The 21570-nt window shown below is 46.2% G+C and overlaps 1 protein-coding gene across 5 annotated transcripts in view; it reads left to right on the forward strand.

Moving 5' to 3' along the window:
• Positions 1-466: 466 nt before the first annotated feature.
• The window catches only part of qkia (QKI, KH domain containing, RNA binding a), a 74553-nt gene continuing 53449 nt past the window's right edge, over positions 467-21570 (forward strand). For 2 of the 5 annotated variants that reach the window (XM_086128152.1, XM_086128150.1), the window contains exon 1: positions 471-932. In XM_086128152.1, the coding sequence (XP_085984278.1) occupies positions 788-932 (145 nt within the window). In that variant the 5' untranslated portion in view covers positions 471-787. Of the gene's footprint in view, positions 933-21570 lie in introns of all 5 variants that reach the window. The other 3 variants (XM_086128149.1, XM_086128148.1, XM_086128151.1) reach the window with 3 other exon arrangements.

Genomic DNA, 21570 nt, shown 5'->3' on the forward strand with positions numbered 1-21570 from the left:
CCTTATCTTGGAACCCTAACCTTTGCCTGACTACTACTGTAACTTTGCTTAGAATTTATTTAGGAGGAGTTTATTGAAAGTGATGAAGATGGGAAATACTGTGGTGCTGTGTGCTGCAGACTTTGTGGAAAAGTTTGCAATGTTAAAAGGAGGATATTTTCAGATTTCTACCATATTACAACCGTGTTAAATAAAAATTATTGTAATAAATAAGTGTAAATGTAATAAAACATGGCCAAGTTTTGGCCAACCCTGGATAATATGCTGTTGACCCTTCAGGAGGTTGACGTGCATTCCTGCCCCGCACGCGCGATTGGTCCTCGTTCCTATCAATCATTTGTCACCACGAGTCAGCCCCGCCTCTAACGACCTGAGCTCCCGGCGCTCATTGGTTGTCCCATTAGCACAATGAAAGTACACCGGCCAATCGCCGGCGAGGAAGGATGGACCTGTTCCGGCGGAACAGTCCCTTGCGCTTACAGTGGAGGAATCGAACGTCCCCGAGCGCACACCATCTCCACGAGCGGAAGGGAATAACGCTCTCTGTTTTTTTGTCCTCCGCCACCGCTCAAACAGCACTAACACAGCGAGCCTGCAACAATTCGGGAAACGGGGGCATTCCAGAGTATTGTTCACACGAGGAGCGGAGGAAAAGCGAGGGATCGGGAGCCGCAAGTTTTTTTCTTCCCCCTTTCTCTCTTTTCTTCCTTTCACCCCCTCACCCACTCCCGAAAAGAAGGATTCTGTGCTCGGCGGTGCTTCGTGTTCCGCTCTCCTCGCCGCAAAGATGATGGTCGGAGAGGTCGAAGTGAAGGAGCGACCGAGGCCGAGTCCCGACTATTTGATGCAATTGTTGAACGAGAAGAAGCTCATGACCAGTTTGCCCAATCTCTGCGGCATCTTCACGCACCTTGAGCGGCTTCTCGATGAAGGTAAGTGACGGCGTTGTGCTGGTGCTACCGGGGTGGCTGGGAAACGACGTCCCTCGTTCGCACTGTTTCGGCTGCTTAAACGTACATACAAACCATCTACTCCCGCTTCTTTATTGTTGTTGTTTTATTTTAATATACCAGTACTGCAACACGTTGTAAAGCGTGGCGAGTGCCTGGTGTTATTTGAGTGGCTGAGATTAGTACTGTTGACTTTGTGACTAGAGCAAAACTTTCTCTCACTCTTGGTTCAAAACACTTGTAAACAACACACCACCCTTGCAATTCAACAACCCCCAGGGTGTTTTTAATGTGAACTTTGGTCCACTTTGGGGGCTCGTAGTGTTCATCGAGCCGGGGCCCTGGTTCCACATGTTCCAGTTGTTTTAGCTCCGGCGGGGGGGTTACTAGCCACACTTTCAAGCTAGCCACTACACTCGACTCAAACTTAGCTCGTTTTTTAAATCATAAAACGCACTAAAAAACGCTAGTAGATAGACATTCGACCACACGGAGACGTAAAATGCGTGATTTCTGTTGTTTGGAACCTTATGAGAGTTGTTGCCCAGCGGGCGAGCTCAAACCGCGGAGGAATGTTGTGTGCGTCTTGCCCAAACAATGGCCAGTCGAGGCTTGGAAAGCCTCCATAACTTCTCCGTCGTCTCTCCACCCTCATTCGTCCTCCAGCTACGACTTCAAATGAAACCAAGCAAGGTTTTACTTCTGCTTTTATTTCCTCCATTTAGCTGCGTCGGTCGTCAAATTTTTTTTAAATAAAAACCCGAACGTCGATATTTAATATCTCGCACTAAAACATGCCTGCTACCATGGCCAGTTGTGGTATATTTTCTTCCATTTTCGCACATAACGGTTGCTCTAGTATCAACAACCTTAAGCCGGTGTGAGAGGCTGAGCGACGCGGGTTTTATGTAACCGAGCAGGGGACACTAGAGAGCGCCACAGCCCCCGCGTGAGTGAAGCACAACGCCGGAACGAACACCGCTTTACATTTCCACACGATAATAAGGACACAAAACTGCCTTCCTGTGTTTGTTTTTCTAAATTTGTATTTGCGTTTTTACACGACCGTGTGCGGAAATAACGCACCTTATTTTCGTAGTTTTGGCGTTGCCCGAGTTGCGTAGGCGCCCGAGTATGCAGCAGCTAAACCGGTTCGCACAGATTTCTCGTCTCCCTGAAAGATGGATGATAAGACAAAGTTATAGAAGCGGACGTGCTGGAAAATTGCCAGGGTACGTTGTTGCACAATGAAACAAGGCTGATCTTTGTTGGGAGTGTATCATGTAGTTGTCTTTGCACCCAACATCAGGGAAAACTTTGAATTTGCCTGAATTGGCCTCTACCCTTTTGAACAAGACATTCTCAATTAAAAACCGTTCTATACAGTAATTAGTCTGCGTTATCACTGCGCTTCTTAAATGTTCAGAGAAGAGTGTATAAGATACAATTGCATGCTTTTTAGTCACTGGTGGAGAAGCGGTGTACTCACTCGCCTCCCGTGCGGGCCCGCATGAATGGCCGTCTGACTCACAGCGGGTTTTATCGACAGTCGATCAGTCCGGTTGCGAAGTCAGCTGGGACAGGCCGCAGCTCCCGGTGACACACAACAGGAAATGCAGAATGGATAGAAGATGCTGTGTAATTTGTGACCAATGAGCGAGAATCAAACGGTGAATCAATCAAATTTAGGCAAGTGGCGAAAACTCCCATGTAACTCTTGTTAAATTGGATTTGATCAATTTCACCATATGGCTTTCGTATGACGCTGAAGATTTTGGCTCCAAATGCCTTGACTCAAATCAGGAACTGCATACTACACTTTGACCATTTTATTGATGCATCACGAATAATCAATACTGTTTCTTGTTGGAGAATATAACAACAGAGAGTTGTCTGTACACGGTGCACTGTTGTTCCCACTGTGGCTCAAAGAGCATAACCTGTCTACAATCTGAATCTCTTGGTGTCTACCGGGAGTAAAGCGGCTAAGCATACAACTTTGATTTAACATTTTAGGTTTGTTTGTATTATTTCCTGAAACTGTGTATGAGTTTTGCAGAGTGGAACATGATGGACGCATTAAAAAAAAATCCCCAGCCTCGTTCAAGAAATAAATGACACCACATTTGCGACTCCCAAGTCTCACTTCCACCCCGCTTGAGTTGTGTTGAGTTTTATGAGGGGTTTCCACAGCACCGGGCCAAATATTACCCCAGCGCCAGAAATTGCGAGTGCACGCGATGAAATTCACCCCAGTGTCGAGGAGGTCGAAACGTTTGGGGCTGTTTGCTTTTCTTGTCCCGGTCGTTGAGGGCATTGCTGTCTTGGTGTGACATTCGGGGCCTCGCTCGCAAGCCAAGGCTCTGATGTAAGGGAAATGTTGAAACATTTTGTTTTGCTATATATCAAGCACCAACCAATTAACCACTTCCAGCCGAATCGTAAAGATACTTTTTCTGAAAGTGTGTTTCTGATGTATGCTCGACCGACAGCTGCGTGAATTCCCCTATCTCGCTTGCCCAATTTTTTTTTTCGTGCGTGCCTCCGCAGCCGCGACTATGAAAGGGAGGAAATCACACGCCCCTCCACGCGCACCCATTTTGTTGCTGACATGTATGTCGTGCCTCAAGGTCGTTGTGGTAGATTGACAGCCCCGTATCCCCCTTTGGAACGCCCCCATCCCCCTTCCCCCTTCCCCCTGCATTTCCAGTTGTTCATCTCCCTGAGGTGACACCTGCTATGGTGTTTTTCTTTCCTCTTTATTTTATTTATCTTTACAGCCTGCCAGCCAACATGCAGCTTCAAATTGCTCCATTTTCACTTGGCAGGAGAAGGCCGCCCATTTAACAGGCGGCAATGTTGGGAAGAGCGGAATGCTGTAAGTTAGTAAAGCATAAGGCGGAAGGGATTTTGTTTTTTTGGGGGCGTTTTCTTTTTCCTCACACGATCCAAAGACTGATATTGATTCTCAATTGCTTAATCAAAGCAAAACCCCTCCCCCGGTGCTGATTTTGAAATTTGTTTCATAGATTTTCCAGGGGGCCGCGGCGGCGCGATGCCACGCGTACCGCTACTCGTTCGCCTTTGTGTCGCCACTACTTTCTGCTTGTTTTTTTTTTCTTTTTTTGTGACTTTCCCCGGGGTAGAGGCCAGCACTTGGAGGACACCTTTAGACGGAAACTGTTCCTTCGGGAATACTTGCTTCTTGAGAGTTTGACATCCGGAACAATGCCGTGGGTTTACCCGTGATCGTTTCCCCCCCATCGCGATAGAGTGAGCACATTTTCGAGGTTAGCTGTAACTGTTTTCGGCGCAGGAAGAGACCTTCTCTAACCTCTGACACACAATCAATGCCGTATCTATTAGGATAGAGCGCCGCGCTGCTTAGTGCACCGCTAGAGGCTGACAGAACGAGTCAATCGGGGCTGTTTGCCATCGTCGCAAGTTGAAACCTGTTTTATCCGCCCATCACCAACCCCCACCCCCACCCCCTCCCCTGCATCCTTTCCCCAAGCGCCACTTTATAAGCTGGGATTTAATTAACGAGTGCCATTCTGTTCACCGGTTTACTGAGCCGGATCTGCTATTGTTGAAGTTGAATATGGAGGCTTTGTGCTGGTCTTGTTCTGGCTGTGTGTGTTGTGCCGTGACCAAGATTTCTTCAAATGTGGCCCATAAGAAAATCTACTTGGCCTATGGCCTCCTGGTGGTCCCGGTGAAAACTTGACGTTCATAAAGTGCAGACTTTAAAATACCGCAAAGGTGATGAATTGGCTAACATTTGAGCATGCAAGCAGAATTGTTTTTAGTAAAAAAAAAATATATATCAAATAAAATAAACCTTGGAGCAAACTTGAGCTTTGAGTTCCTTTTTCAGTTCCTCTATCGTGGTTTCCATTTTCCTTTTTTTGCTTATCGGCGTCGCCCCCGTCCAAGGGCGTGTACTCAAAACAACACCAAAGTAAAAATGCAATAATATGAAAACGCCGGCTCGAAGGCGGAGAGCAGCGGTCTTATTATGGATTGTGGACTCTGGTTCTCCTGTTATCCTCCATTTCCCTTTGGAATTTCAGCTCAATTTCCGGCTTGGTTGCTTTGCTAAACCGTTTCAGGTTCAGGTGGGCCGTTGAGTGCGGTAACGCGCCCGTTTTATTTCTTTGCATTTTTGGAAACCACGCAAAAAGCAAAGCAAGTGTTATGAAACAAGGAGATCAAAACCAGAACGCACAGTTGCCACGTTTTCAGTGCTTTGCCCTCCTGGCCGCGGGGGTCTCAGCCCCCCACCCCGCGTGGCCGGTTGAGCTCCGGTCCGTCGTGCCCGACCCTCCACCCAGCCCCTCGTTGCACCCTGAGAATCGGCGATGGCACCCCCAGCAGGCGCTGTGTGATAAAGTCATCCCGCATCAGGCTCAGAGCGCTTATCACGGGCTTCGATCCCACGAGTGCCGGGGTCTCCTTATCAACCGCCGCCTCCTGTCTCTGAGTGTCATTCAGACTGCATGCCGTACAATCTGTCGTCGTCGTCGTCTAAACACCGTTCTGCTCTATGGGTAATAACAATAAGGCTAACTGCGCAGGAATTTCAAGGAAATTTGAAGTCAAAGTGGTGTTCAGACGTCGATTAGTAGAAGAACAGGATTTGTATTAACACCTTCGCCACAAGCCGCAGATCCGCCCTCTGCCCTTGGCGAACGTCATGTCAGCATGCTTTGAAAAAAAATGCCCTTCCGTTTTTATTTGCGTCTCATCACCTACAGGAAATGACACAATTTGAGACTCTGGAGAAGTCTGGGGTTTGTTTTCACTCCTTTGAGGGCCGGCCGCGTGACAAGCGACGCCTGTTCCGCGCCCACGCCCTCTCCCACCGAGGCTGGGTCGTCGCTCCAAATTTTGTTTTTGGCTAATTAAGATTGCATAATGTAGCGGCCTCTCCTCCACGAGTTGTATTTGTCTCTGCTATCGGGTCGTTCACATTCTGTTTGTCCATGGAACTACGCTCGCTCCCCACCGGCACGTTCTTTTCATCGTAGTCCCCACGTACACTTTTTTTTTTTAAATTTACAAAGAGACTCTAGTGTGTAACAATTTGGTAAAACATGAATCATGCTATTTGGCACCACTTTGACTCTCCTCCCCTTTTATCCCATAAATGAGGCAAGGCAGGGGGGGGGGGTGAAGTGAATGCTCACTCTGTCTCATTTTTACCCGCCCACCCCGGCTGCATTAATTTTCTCCGTGTCCTTTCAGTGGAGGACTAGGAAACAAGTTTTGGCAACCAGCTCAGGAATTTCTGCTTCGCCTCCTGCCTATTTTTTTCCGTTTTATTTTTTGCACAGCTGCGCTCTCTTCCGTGGCCGGTTTCACTTTGGGTTTTAATGTACGCCGGTCTTTCGCAGCGTGTCAACTCTTCGCGAATTAACTCATTCAGGACCAGCCAATTCTAGACCAAGTCTGAAAAGACGTTTAAAAACGTCTTTGGGAGTGAATGAGTTAAAAGTCCAGTAATGGTTGTCTAAATTTGTCATTTGGCAGATACTTTCAATGTTAATCTGACTTCATCCCGGTCCAGAGCCTTTAGCGCTTTGGCCTCCCTGCGGTTCGGAAGCCTTTGCTGTGGCGTCTCACTCGCTTTCAGCCGGCCGATAAATCAAAGATGAATAATTTACCTGTCCTCCGCCGCTTGTGGGTTTTTTTTTTTCTGTGAGGCCTGGCGAGAGCACGCGGGGCTGCAGTTGCCTTACCCCCGCGGGGGCCTGCGCGAAAGTGCGTCAGTTTGACTCCTCTGTAGTTCGCCGTCATCCCAATATGAAGCGGCGTACACTGTAACTGGTCGTCTGAAATCTGTGCCGCCGCGTCACATCTCCAAATAGTCTCGTCGCTCCAACTCGAGCTTTGTCATGCCAGCTGTCTCATTTATTTGTGACTTTACCGCAGGCTGTCTCCATTTAACCGGCTTGATAATCTTGCAATGGCTGCGTTTCGCCATTGTCCGTTTAGCTTTCCCCCCCATCGTTGATTTGAATGAAATTGACATCGTGTGCTGAAAGTCTTTGTGGCGTGACTGCCACCTTAGAAATAATTCGGAGGGCGAACGACCGACTGCCCGCAGTTTTTGCAACGCCTGAATCGACGGGATTGTTTGGTTCAGCACAGGCGAACGAGCCGCAGTCGGTGTGATGGCGGAGTTCTGCCCTTTTTTTTCCCTCTTTTATTTCCTTTTTCTGTACCCTTGGAGTATCTTTCGATTAAAAAAAGGGATTGGATGAGATCCCCGCCTTCATTTTGGGTACCGCTCTGCTGATAAAAATAAATAGGGTCATCAAAGGAGTAGTTTTGAAGCCCAGAACTTGACTTTGAAAATGTTCCTGGATGACGGGACAAAAAAAGGTTCACGCATTGTCGGACCCCGAATGCTTTATGCAGTCATCTCGTTAGCTCTGCTTCCCGCGTCCTAGACGCATACTTTACAATTAATGTGCGTTTTTGGGACGCAAGAAAATTTCTCAGTCAAAACAAAAATAAAACTCCGGTACATCTTTTTTTCCAGGAACGCAGTGTCGCAGTTCGACAATCGCCACCATTGTTGTTTTGATCTTGCGTTAAGTAATCTCGCATGACCAGATTGGCGCCAAGTTGTGTAACGTTAAAACAAGTCTTGCGAAAGTTTATTGCGGAGATATCACAGAGGAAGCAGCTAAAGTTGGGTCGTTTTTTGCGACAATAAGTTGACTTTGAGAAAGCCTTGCATCATTGGAAGCAGAGTAAAGAGAGGAGAATTTATGAACTCAAAGACTGAACATTGGCAAGAAATAAGAACCTATTTCTCGGCAAATCTTGGATGCCTGAATTAATGACATTTTTGCAGCATTTGTTGATAAGAACTAGACCTATTATCAATGTATAGTGTTGACGTTTGTGTTATTATCATATACCATTTCAGAATTTGAAATTTGGGACTCTCTAAATGCATCATGGGACTCATACTTTTCTGATCAGCGAGTCCCTGGGACTCACTGGGGTTCAACTGTAAAATGATGACTGTTTATGCCATGAAATTCATCTGTAATGCTTTCAGGACAATATTTGTGACATAGGCAGCGTTTCTTGTTGGATTTGTGGCAGCGTTAACGCCAACTGCACCAGCACAAACCACTTGCACTGGGGATCCAGAGAGAAGCGTGTGCAGATTTTCTCCCATCGCACACACTTTGTTCACACGGGTCGTTAATCCACCATCCCGCCCGGACAGTACTTAGTCAGCGGTGTTTTCAGCGGCGGCGACGGGGGTCTTCTTTGCCTCGGCGATGCCGTCCACGCGCATCGCAGCGAAGCACGGACCGTTGTGTTTTGCATCGGTTCTTCCCGTCTCGCGGTCTTGCCGCATCACCGTGTCTCAAAAGTGACCACGCAAAAGTAAATTTACACCTGAATGTAAAGTGTTTTTCGATGAATAGTTTGACCTTAAGATGACAAAATGTTCACGTGAGCGCTGACCGCTATTTTGTCAGTCGAAGTAGTGGTTCCATTCGTGCACATTTTGCACGAAGAAAGCCAATACCATAGCTGCCGTTTGTACCATGTTTTGTCTGATGGATCATGGCGCAACCGGACACACCACACTATCATTTTCAAATGCTGCGTTTTCAGATTGTCGGTGAAAAACTGCAAGCGTGGCAGTTTTCCTGTATCTGTTCTGCTGTTGCGTGTTCCCGTTTGTCGTCATGAGCGCTGCCCCTTCAGGGGGGGGGGTGGCATCGCACTACCGAGAAAAAAAAAATAAAGCTGGGTTTTGTATAATGAGGCGTTAATTGGAATAGCAAAGAGCCCGTTTAGTGCCATTTGTGATATTGAAAGCAAAGCCGCGTTCTCGTGCTCTTTATGAAAGATGGAGTTAGCCCATGCTACTCACTTGATGAGTTGTTCTCCCTGAAAGGAGAAAGGCGTGTCAGGCGAAGGAGGATCGTCAGTATTATAAAGAACAGTCGGGTGGGGGTGTGCGTGTGTTTTTGGGGCAGAAATCCTGCCATGTGATGTGAATGAGGTCATCTTGTTAGCTACGGGGAAGGTTATTGACCCCTTGCTCAGCTCCACACGCCACCCCCTCATCCCCAGCCTTCCTTCCTTCTCCCAATGACAGAGACACAATGGGCTTTTTTGTGTACTATTGGGCCCAGACCGCTGCTGTGGATCCCCGGCACACAAACGACATCTATTTACCGGAGCCTGGCACGGAACCGTACGCATCACAGTTGATGCCGACAATCGTCGCCGCTTCGTGTCTTCCAAAAGCGCCGCGCGCAGGCGCATCAGCTTCATCTTGAGATGACCAACATCGCACACCGATAGTGTCTCCAATTGTAGTACCAAGACTGACCTGTGAGAGGCGACCTTGATGCCGTGTAGCAGCCGGACTGCTGGAAAATACAAAGAAGAAGGAAGAGTGGTTTTGATTCACGAAATAAAAGAGGTTGGGCGAACCGTTGGCCGGTCGCGAGCTTCGTTTGTTTCGTGAATGACTTGAGACACGTTATACAGTCATTGACTTGACCTAACGTGCTTTTGTTTCACGTCACAATTCAGAGATTACTTCAGGATTTTCTTTCATTGTTGTTCATTTTAATCAGAAGGGAAGGAAATTCTCAAATTTGGACGGATGGACTGCTTTTGATTATATTCTATCCAGGCTGTTGTAAATATTTCCGTGGAGTTGCTAATCCGACTGGCTTGATTTTGCGTTTTCTTTTGACATTTATTTATTTTTTTGTCTTTCATTTTAAGCTCTCAATTTGATCCCTTTTTTTGTATTTTGTTTTCCTTAACGTTAAAGACGAAGTTCGTATCTGCGTCAGGGTATGGGAAACCTTCTTGAGGCACGCAACAGTTTTCTGCTCATCAGATGCCTTGACCCCAAAATGCAACCAAATCAAAGACGTCTGACTCCTTCTCTTCGGTACAAGTGCTTCTTGGCCTGTCATTTGTTTATTCACCATTGCCAGAATGACGTAATGATCCAAACCGTAGGAGAGAAGTGGCACCGTGAAAACGTTTCTGTGGTCTCTGCGATACACTTTTTTTTATAGTCATATCACCCCAGCTCTCGTGTGCCACTCGGCTTAATGGGGCAGGGCAGTTGAAAGCCATCCCATTTTTTTTTTCTCGTGGGGGCGGGCGTATTTTAGGTACAGACTGCCTTTTGATTACATCTCAAGAATTTCTGGTGTAAATATTTCCTTGGAGGTCCATGTTAGGACAAGCTACAGATGAAGCGATGCGCGAGGTGCGCCGGCAGCGCGACCGTTCAACATTTGGATGACGTTTAAGGCATATTTTTGGGACCAAGAGAGTCGAGGTACAACTGCAAGGAGGCAAAAGTTGTCTCCGAATGAGATGTGGATGCAACTAAACACTGATGGCACCAAGCTACAGCCCGGACAGGTGTGCGCTGGGGCAAGCTGTCAAGGTTCCTGGAACCTGTCGACACCTTAAGGTGCTAAAGTCTTTCCGGAGATGGACTTGTCTCTTAAGTCTCGCTGTCACCTCTTATTCGTCTTACTCGCCCATCACCTGCTCCTAGATTGTATTTACTCCGTCATGTTCACGCAGCTCCCAATGTCTTTGACTTTGCTCTCACAAGCATTGCGCCGGGGGGGGGGGGGGTACTTTACCACTGGTCACACGGCAAGCTCCGCCCTTGTCATGTTTTCCGAAGCAGACAATCACCGTCCCAAGAGAGTGACTCATTTTCCTGGCTTTGTCTTTGTTTTAATATTTGTACGTTGACCGGAATGACTCGCACCCCTGACCCCCCCCCCCCCGCCCCCCCTCCTCGTCTGTCTCTTCATCATCTCTTCCTCTGCGTTTTCATTTTGCCCTCTTCCTTCCATATGCTTTCTTTTGGCAGCCCCCCTTTCTCCACTTGTGTGCGAGATATTCCACCCCCGGGCACCTTCTCCTCATCCATGTGAGGACCAGTGGTGACGTTAAAGGCCCTCAACGTGGCCTGTCGCTTCGCATCAGCCCAAGCGCTCGCCCGCCTGCGCTCGGGGATGCTAGCAGTGCGCGTAGGCTCTTGACGCAATCACTCGCGGGGCTTAAATGTTGCTCGAGAACAACACGCCGTCTGCAAATCTTGTGTGCCGTCTCCCTCTCGGATTTGCAAAGCTCTCGTGTCCAAAATGCTCGGTGAAACCTTGAGCGTGAAAAGGGGTTCTTGTGTTTTTCTTCAACATGTCTTTTTTTTTGCCCTCACATTATAAACGGCACTTTTGACCCGGTGTACTCGACAAAACTGATCCACCAGTCAAAAAATATTACGCTCCATCAGACGATGCGAAGAAGCGTTAAAAAATTTTTTTTTTTGCTATTGCCTTTCCTTCACAAACTGTTATCATTTAGTACATCTCAAACAACAAGTTTGTGTCACCTCACACCAAGATGTAAGCAACGAAGCATTTGTACACTCGTCTCTAGATGGCAGTTGACGCGCTACCTCGATATTTAGGAGCAAATGTCTACCCTCGCTCTCGAGCTATTTGCTATCAGTCGCGCAACGCAAGACTTAAAAGAAATGACAAGTAAAAGGTGCAGGCAGCCCCTGCTCGCTTTTGTCTCCCGTTTCCTGGCATCAAAGCGTTGGTGGAGTAATGGAGTGACCTCATTCCCTCGTAATGAGAAAGGGTGGTGGGGGGGGGGGGGTGAAGGCAATGCGCTCGTTCCTGTTTGCTCACATTCTCGGTGCCGCACATTTTGGCAGGCTGCCGATGTTATTTGTCGAAGCGTTGCAATTAAATTTTCGCAGCCGCTGTCTTGATTGCCGCCGCTTATTTGTCGCAAAGGAGGACGGGATTCTATTGGGAATGGACGGATGGACAATGGGGGGGTGGGGAGTAGTTGGTCTGCGACGATCTCTGAATGTTTTGAACTCCTGTTTCGACGTCAGTATTGAATGTGTATGGCAGCTTGGGATTCCTGTATCGGTGTTGACTCCGATATTGTGCATACTAAAAAAAAAAGAAGAAAAAAAAACTCTGCCGCCGATACTACTTGACCAGTGCGACCGCACAGTTTGGCAGATAGCGACAAATCCTCAATGAGAGCGCATGCAGTAAAAACTCCTAAACATGACTTCTCCCCACTTTGCAATCCATTGCAGCCACCGAGAGGTTGCACGGTATCGACCACGGCTTTTGAAGATTTAGGCCACGGTGGCAAGTGTGAAAAGATTCTCCCGCTTGAACTTTAAAGACGGTTGTGGTCTCAGTTGTTGTTGAGGTGCGGACGGGAAGCAAAGTGATTATCTTCACCACCTGCATCCACACGCTGAGCTTTTCCTTCCTCCCCACGTCTCTTGTCCCCCCCACCCCTCCCCCTTTTGACCGCTGAACCCTTCCGGCTATTGTTGTTTGACCAAAGGGGCCCCATTCAACTGTAGGCGTCGTCGCAACAGGGATGCATTTCGTAGCTTGGCCTTCGAACTGCGTGCCGCGCCAGACTAAATATTCTCGTGGGCTTTATTTGGCCCCCACGGGCTTGGAGGTGACCCTCGCACCCCCCTTCGGCCTTCGGTGCCTCATGAAAGGAAGTCTCCATCTTTGTGGGTGGGGAAGGGAGAAGCTGTCAATGTTTGTGCCGCAGGTCAGAAAACATTGTGTGGTGCTTTCGAGTCGCCGACAGAAGACGTGACCACGACTTGTTCTTCCAGTCTCGTCAGCGCGCTTCCTGAGTCTTCATCCTGTTATTCTTCCATCTCTTTATCACACATTGTCACATCGCACGGGCGGCGCTTACAGCGTGCATCCTGTGCTTTATTTGACATGGCCAATGTGTGTTTGAGGTGGGGGGGGGTGGAAATGCAAGAGAAACGTCCAAGACTGCAGGCTTGTTTCTAGTCGCTTGCGCTTTGTGTGTTCATCAACAAGAGCACTGACAGTAGTCGTGGGTTCAAATAAGAACAAGTGAATTGCGCGTCTCAACTTTAGCCTCGTTTTTTTTTTTTTTTTTTGTCTTCCCGATTCAACTGGCGGGTAAAGTTAGCACGTTCTGCGTAGTAGTGAAACTCCAAAGACATTGATTTTTTTTTTTCTCATGTGTGTCGGGGGGGGGGGGGGGGGGTTAAATGACGGCTGCTTACAAGTCTGAGGCTACATGCAGTTAGTTCCCCTGACGCACAGAAACAAATGATCTGTAGGCACTTTTTTTTTTCCAGGAGGTTTGAGTGTGCATATCTTGTGCGTTCCTGTTTGAGCTGAGCTGCGTGTTCCTGGCGACTGATAAAAGGTGCGCCAAGGTGATATGGGCTGCGTTTGCTGAACACATCAGCCCAAAACCGAATTGGTTTTGTTCACATTTACAGTGTAATTAAGAATGAGGCAAAACATCAAGTCTGTATTTTCCAATTGGAATAATAAGTTGGCACGTTATGTGCAGTGCATAACTTTTTTGGGGAGGGGCGTTAACAAAAAGTCTTTTTTTAAATTTTTTTAACCCAAGCCACTACTCGAGGAGGTGTAACGGTAAAAGAACCGTCGGAAGCCAGTTTCTGAGCGGCTAAAAAAAAACGATAAACCCATCACCTTGTGCCCTCTTGCCTTTTTTTTTTTCCCGGGCAACTATTAAGACGTCACAGTTCAGTGTGGAGATGGCTTTCCGTGGCTGTTTTACCTCACTCTCTGGGAGTTCCCACCGAGTGCACGAAACTGCCACGTCGACGGCTCATTGAGCCGCCTCCATTGCCAGGAACTTAACCCCCAAAGAGAGGTTGCGCATCATCAAATGCGATGCGTGCTAATTTCAGTGTGGGGAGGAGTAGAGGGGCGGTCTGCTGAGAACACGACGCGAGTGGGGAAAGAAAATGTTATTTTTAGGAATGTTGCGCTTCTTTCCAATAAGGGCCAATTTTGTGGCGTTTTTTTTTTTGAGTGCCACACACATCCTTTTCAGTTTCGGCTGCTCTTAAATGTCCTTTTTTGTCGAGCTCTATCCCCGTCGCATTTCACCACGTCTTGTTTGTCTTTCATCATCGTTGCCTTTTCCTCCAGTGCTTCTCCTTGTCTGGCTTGTGTGCTTTGTTTAATCAGCAACACCGGCAATGCCCGTGGCACACTGCTGTAGCACGTTGTCACCGTCGCCACAAAGATATTCCGAGTGCCTTTTTTTTTTTACCTCCTCATCCCGCATGCATTGGCACCGACACCCACAGAAATTGTGCATTTGACGACGACGGCCTATGATTAATGACTTTGCAGATTGCTCTTCTGGGCCAGGCCATCACACCCACATACTACGGCGCGTTTGGCTCTCTGTGGGCCAGTCGATGCCTCATGTCTTGATGTTTGCAACGCCATCCGATCCGCTTCGTTCTATTTCACTAGACGTTGATGGATGACGATTCCAGCCGAGCTTTGCTGATTTGGTTTGTTGTTGGAAATCCGAGCAAATAAAGATGCATTTGATTAATCGATGGTGGCAATCGATAGAATACTGGATTCTATCTAAAAATTGTTAGACAGTTGCAGCCCGAAAAAAAAAGGTTGTAACAAAAATAAATAAATAAATACACGACCTGTCTTGATAACGTTCATATTTGTACACGCAATCATGGTAGTCTTTCAACACAACTGATTTTCAGGCGATATCTTGAAGGCACTTTATTTTTTTCTGTTTGCTCAGCTCGCTTGTGTTTTGCCCCTGACATTTGAATAATTGATTGCACTTGTGGCAACGTGCATTGTCACCATACAACCTCGTAAAAAATGTAACCACACTTTTCACCGACAACCACGACGTCGTGGTCAGCGTTGGTGCGCCGAATGAGCGATTCATGCGCCAGTTGAAAACTCTTGCTGTCGCCCGATGGCAAAAAAAGCGGAGTTGTTAGCAAACGATGACGTCGTCTCTCCGGGTACGACCAATCAAAGTACGAAAAATCCCTTTTACGTTAATCACTCTCTCTTTTCCGATCCGCTTATCCTCACAAGGGTCGCAGGGGGTGCAGGAGCCTCTCCCAGCTGTCTTCGGGCAGTAGGCGGGGGACACCCTGAACCGGTTGCCAGCCAATCGCAGGGCACACACGGACGAACAACCATCCGCGCTCACACTCACACCTCGGGACAATTTAGAGTGTTCAATCGGCCTGCCATGCATGTTTTTGGGAATGTGGGGGGAAACCGGAGTACCCGGAGAAAACCCACACTGGCCCGGGGAGAACGTTTAATCCTTAAATTGCATGGAAATCCATTAGTCGTGTGTCGAGGCGTCGAGAATGATGTGTCCCGGATTTGCCGCGTTGCAACAGCAACATTTACTACGCTAATCGCAACATTGCATTGTTTTGCCCCCCCAGTGGGCATAAAACGCTGATTATCACAAGACTAATTTGACAGCCGTGTACTTTTTTTTTTTAAAGACCTTCACCATTGGGCTGAGTCATAAATACCGTGACGCAATCCATGAAAGGTTGTTCTGTTTATTATACACGGAAAGGGTGTTTGAAGTTGACCAGCCAATTTCTTACCTTTGAAAGTAGTATCAGAGGTGTCACGATGCCTGGCTGAAATGGAATTCTGCGTTGGGAATGTGCAGTTTGAGAGTCGTTTCGTTCTCGTGCCCTGTTGTGTTGAAATACATTTTTGATTTCCAGTTGGACTTTTGTACACGCATAAATAGGTGATTGCAGGATGCCATTTAAACGTTATTTAAAAAAAACGTCAAAGGCCTCTATGTGGCAATTTTGCAGGATCTCTGTGAGAAAAGAGGCTATCATAGAAATCAGATGGCTCTCCTTAATCTGTTTTCCTGCAGTTTCTGTCTCACCAGACTCACAATGAGGCCTGGGTGAGCGAAGCGAGTAAGAAATGAGGTGTGACTCTTTTATTTCCTGCCAATTTCCAGCGATATTTGTTTAACAGATATTTCTCGTAGGCCCCCTTTTTTTTATTTTTATTCATTGGCTTAGGTCCCGGGGGATTCCTGCTTTCAAACACATCGGCTCATTAGCTGAGATATGTGGGTCTTTTAATGTTAAGCTGGGTGTTTGCTTTTATATATATATTACACTTAGTTAAGTTGGTACCAGGGCGCACATTCCAGTGCATTGCTTGAACTGTAGCTGAACCAAAGTAGAGTTTTGTTTGTGTGTGTGCGTGTGTGTGTGTGTGTGTGTGTGTGTGTGTGTGTGTGCGCGTGTGTGTGTGTGTGTGTGTGTGTGTGTGTGTGTGTGTTCTCTCGGCCTGCTTCAGCCTCATTATTGATGATCACAGAGCGTAGCGTGCCGCTTTCGGGGGCTAGTTGGCTGCAATATGCATGCACACATCGGCTTTGTATACACTCAATGCAAATCTGCATCATAGAGTTGGACAAACATGAAGCCGCCTCTGATTGTTATTGGCATTATTCTTCCAAAGCGTCCATTTATTACCGGGGGAGGCCAGATGAGAGCACTTCCTCTTTGTCTTGTTGGCTGTGTAGCCACCCACGTTATTACTTTCTGCACTTCGCTCCCAGAGGAGCGCATCGGGAAACCTTGTTACGCCGAGTCTTTTTATTTAGCGGCCTATGTACTTAAAGACCTGACGCAGAAGCATTTCACCCAGCACGCCTTTGGAGAATCCCTGACACGAGCTCGCTCGCATATACACGCATCATAAATCTCTCTCCGTGTGTGCCAACAAAATGTACTGTCATTTCTGTCTAGAGCCCTTTAGATCTTTCCATCTGGAGTGGGAATAGCACTTCGATCCGCATCACGTCTGGATTCATGAACTCTGCGGATGAATCCGTTTAGCAAAGCAACTACGCGTGCCATAATTCCACACGTTGACTGAAATAAGTACTGTGGAACCTCCTACGGTCTGATAGAATCTGTTCTCATTAACGTCAGTTTTGTTTGACTTTTGGGTTTTTACAACTGCCGCTAATTAGGGATGCACAGATGTCAATACCATGATTTTTATTTTTTTTAATAGGTGAAAATCTTGTCCACCTATACTCTGCTCCTTTAAGATGTTCCGATACTACAACATCGATACCGCTTTACCAGCCTGGCATATACCTTCCAGGCAGGTGGGGGGAAGAAGCCATATCAGCTGTTTGGGAGGCGCTTTCATGTCAACACGAATCAAAACAATTATTTTATAATTTTCCTGATATGTATTCACTATTTTTCAACAAACAACATGTAAACAGTTCGCAGTGCAAAATATTTAAAATAAATGGAAAGAAATCAAATATACCCAGTCAGTTTCACGTTTCCAAATAACTCTTGGATGAATATGCTCTCTTGTTTAATGCCATTTGCCCTAAATCTGAAACAAGTCCAGACAATGGATGTTGATCCCTTTTGAGGAAGTAGCTCTCACCCTGATGCTCCTCAACTCCCCTTTTCTTGCTCTACCGGTACTTTCTTCTCTCGAAATAACTCTGTCTCATCAGTCCATTGAGTGACTTGAGGCCCCTCCTCCAGCGGGGCGCTCGCTTGTTACTTAGGCATCTTATTGAAGCTTAAACCATGCGTCGGGCCACTTGTGTTTGGCCGACACCTTGTTGAGAAAGAGCCATCATTTTGAATGTAAACATTGCTAACAGTCAAGTTAACGGAATCCTGGCAGCCCAAATCGTGATCTCGATTAAAATTCAATGACTACGTCTGGTCTTGCCTAGTCCGATATTTTGGTTGATTTCCAACTTGTAAGCTCAATTTTATTGTCACAGTAATTATGTTTTTAAAATACTACTTTTAATTATCACCGAGCACGCTGTTTCCCTGAGGAATTCACATGGGGGTAGTTCTACTTCACATAGCTGGTGTCATGCTGCCAGGAGTAACTACCGTATTTTCCGCACTATAAGCCAACAGTGCACCTTACAATCCGATGCACCTTATATGTGGATCAATATTCTGACCACTTGGTCGTAGTATTTTAAATGTTCTATAAAGTGCTTTGTTACATCTGCAGTGGTTGTGAAATCTTGATATAAATAAAGCTGTATTATATTCCCTTTAGCGGAGCTCCTCCTAGTGGATGCATAATGCAACCGCAGCCACAATTCTAGCTTCTATACGCCTTATAATGCGGTGTGCCCTATATATATGAACACCTTTTTGAAATAGGCCATTGATTTGAAGGTGCACCTTATACTCCCAAGCACCTTTTAGGGCAAAAAAATACGGTAGGTGAGTGTATCGACAATACCTACGCTGGTCGCAGACAAGTAGTGCGTTCCATTAATCAGTTCCAACCAAAGATCCCTCATTGATTAATTATGCCCATCTCTAACTGGCCTCTCCTTTGTCTGTGATAACTAAAAATGTATTTAATACATTTTCTCTCACCCGCTGCTATTCCATGAATTACAGACTTTTAGCACAGTACGTTGCCATCCAAGTTCGCCAACGCAAACATTTCCGAAGGCCGACTCCAGAGACGTGAACTTAACAACCTAACGTGGGATTTTCTTTGTAAGAGCCGCGATACATATGCTGTTCTTAACTACGCTGATAGTACATCACACTCATTAAGGGCCTTGGAATAGTTTGTGCGTGCACATCAAAGGCTTGCGTCTGGTCTACTGTTAAATCAAAGATTAGCGAGTAAAAATAAGACACAAGCACGAGGGCGGGAGGACTCCAAAAGAGTTGCTGGATAGGAGAGAGAGAGGGAGAGAGAGAGGGAGGCAGCTGTGAATGGATGATAAGCCGTAGAAATGCATACGTTTTCATGGCTCAGTCACCTCCACCAGTGCGCACACCACCCCCTTCTGCTCTTTGCATTAAATAAAGAAACTTTCCGTCTTCCACACGCCCGGCCCGTCAAACCCCCTAAACTGTTCAAGTGGAGTGTTGTCTGGGATAAAGTCGTCGCCGCGTCACGAATAACAGCGCGGCAATGCATTAAACATCCCAATCCTCTCATAGCCGCACTTGCTGGTAAAAGTGTGTGACTTCGAAGTGAAAAGGCTTGTTCTTCGCCCGTTGTCTGCGATTGACCAGTTGTTGTTATTTTTTTTTTAAATGTATATTTTTAAAAACTAAATGTGTCTCAACCCTTTTTAAAGCATGAACAATGGCAACGTTGGATTTCCTTTCAGGATGGGCGTTTTGTCTTGCAAAATCGAAGCTCTGTTGATTTACGTTTCGACACTGGCAAGTTGACACATGCACAGTGAATGTAAAACAATCAAATACAAATAGTAAGTACGAGTATGGCTCTTTGTGTCTCTGCTTTACAACCGAAAAAAATTACCTCTCCGTTGACCGCAAATCCACACCACATTCATTTGTTGGCTTGTCAGTGTGGCTCTGCTATACTGCGCTCTCGCTTCGGTTGTCTTGCTAGTTCTGGCCTCTGAGTCTTTTTTAGTTTTTTTTTGTCAAATTTTAGTTTGGCTTGTAGGTTAAGAAAAACAAATTCACCGTATTGCAACCGTATGGATAAACGCGCGTCGCTTGGATTTTATTTCGCCTTCATGAATGCAGTGCTCTCAATCGGAAGTCACGTTTATTCAAGTGTAACTGATTTAATTTAATTGGTTTACCTTTTGTCAGCCCTCTTTGAGCTCCCCTCCGCCTTACCCGCCAAGTTTATCTCGACGCAGTGTTTACTTTCATTTGATCACACGGACCGGTGCATTTAAAAAGTATCCCTGACCCATTTTCTCCCTCTCCTCATCATTTTCTCCATCCTAATTTCAATCTCTGAGCGCCCCCCCCCCCCTCTCCTCTTCCTTGTAGGCTCATTTACACATTTCTGGCAGAATAAACACAAAATCTTTCAACTCGCAATGGTTAACTGCCAAAAATCACTTTACGGCAAGCGTACAAAGCGGTTAATGATGCGCTTTTGAGAATATTCCAAGAGAAATTGGTTTCTATTGCAGTTGAAGATCGAGTCCACACGCTGGCATGTCCCTTTTGTCCCTGCAGATTGGAGGCAATAGGGCAGTAATTGAGAGAAACAAAAAAAATGATAAGACTAAAATGAGCGGTTTTAACAGACATTGAGGAGTGACTGCAGGGCAGGAAAGAAGTGTGAATACGGCGGCAGTCTGCTTGCTCAGTGGTTCTTTTCTTCTTCCTCGCTACCCTATAACCACTCTCAAGGGCGATTTTCAGTCTCCCTCTGCTTTTGTCTCAGGAAAAGTGGACGATTAGAATGACTTTGTATGCATTTTGCCTCCCTCCTTTGAGCTAAACAGACAGGCTCGTGACAGGAAAGCGGTATGCGCGTGCGTATTTGAATGGGTTTGCCGAGTCACCTTGCAGAAGACACGATGGCGGCACGTTGCTCGGTAACATGATGATACAGTTGAACTTCCGAAGTCGGAACGCTAGCCGTTGCTCTTCAGGTTTGTTAGCATTCCTCATTATTTCGCTTTGGGATTTATTCTATTTGAAACCTTTAATTACGTAGTCCACACCTGTTCATTATAAATGCCATATTTACAAGACAGAGAGTAAAACAAATAAAACATTCTTCATGTTAATTAATGATTGAGGGCCTAATCGTTTTTTACATTGTTGTACATTAGTTCCACCTTCACTCGCAATTTAATTTTTAATTTATGTTACCTCGCTTGACAGTCAAATCACCTTTCCCAGTAATCTGTTCCAGGAAAACACAAGCAAATTGTAATGAATTGTAGAAAATGTTTCTGTCTGAATTTTGGGAAGGCTTCGAACGGATTAAGGCATTTACATGGAAAACGCGTCTCTGCTTAAAATTATTTTGTAGTTCATCAATTTATTCCAGAACCAATGAATTTTGTAAGTCGAGGTACCACTGTATTGTGTTGCACCTTCTGATGTGTGCACCTTGGCCACTAGGGGTGTCATAAAAAATGGATGTGTAACTGTTTGTGCTTGTGCAGCTGCTGCGCGTGACATAGTTAAGTACATTGTGGATGCCGATTGGCTGTTGGTGAGGGACAGCCATTGGAAAGTTCACATTTGCGAACCCCAGAGAAATGTGCAAAGCAGCTAATTTTTCGCTTCAAAAGTTTCATCCCGACCGCACAAACTACATTGACTGTAGATGTTTTTTCATCTTAATTAATATTCCACAAACAGTGTTAATCTGAATCCCTTGTTTAGACTAGGGGGGTCTAATGAAACATATTCATGCAAAGAAAACATTTTGACTTGACTTCCACTTTAAGCTAGCAGGCTCTCAAAAGGCTAGGTGATGTGATTTGGTTTCCATACACATGTGATTCTCTTTGTTTGATGTTTAGCTTTACAGTAACCCTCAAGTGGGAGTGGAAATGAATAGCTCAAAGCGAGCACACTTGAACGTATGCAAAGATGAACTTGAATGCACGACGCCGGTCTCAATCAAATCTACGGAGATATAACTGATACCGCTGCTAATTGTTACTGACAATTAACTATTAAGACACGGGCGCTGGACAAAAGTATCTGGACAACACTTTCAAATGCCATCATGCATATTGTACTGTTAAATTCTTGAAGGCATTGGAGAATTGAGGTATCACAGAAACCTGCCAATGTTTTAAGAACATTGGCTGGCCTGCCCTTGTCTGTTAATATTCCTTTTGTCTCTCGTTTGTCACTTCTTCGTCTCCCAAGATAGCGACTTTCGGCCCTCCCCTCCCTTATCTCTCTCGC

The sequence above is a fragment of the Hippocampus guttulatus genome, chromosome 13 (assembly GCF_054856545.1).
Source record: "Hippocampus guttulatus isolate MCC_2025c chromosome 13, RoL_Hgut_1.0, whole genome shotgun sequence".
NCBI lineage: Eukaryota > Metazoa > Chordata > Actinopteri > Syngnathiformes > Syngnathidae > Hippocampus > Hippocampus guttulatus.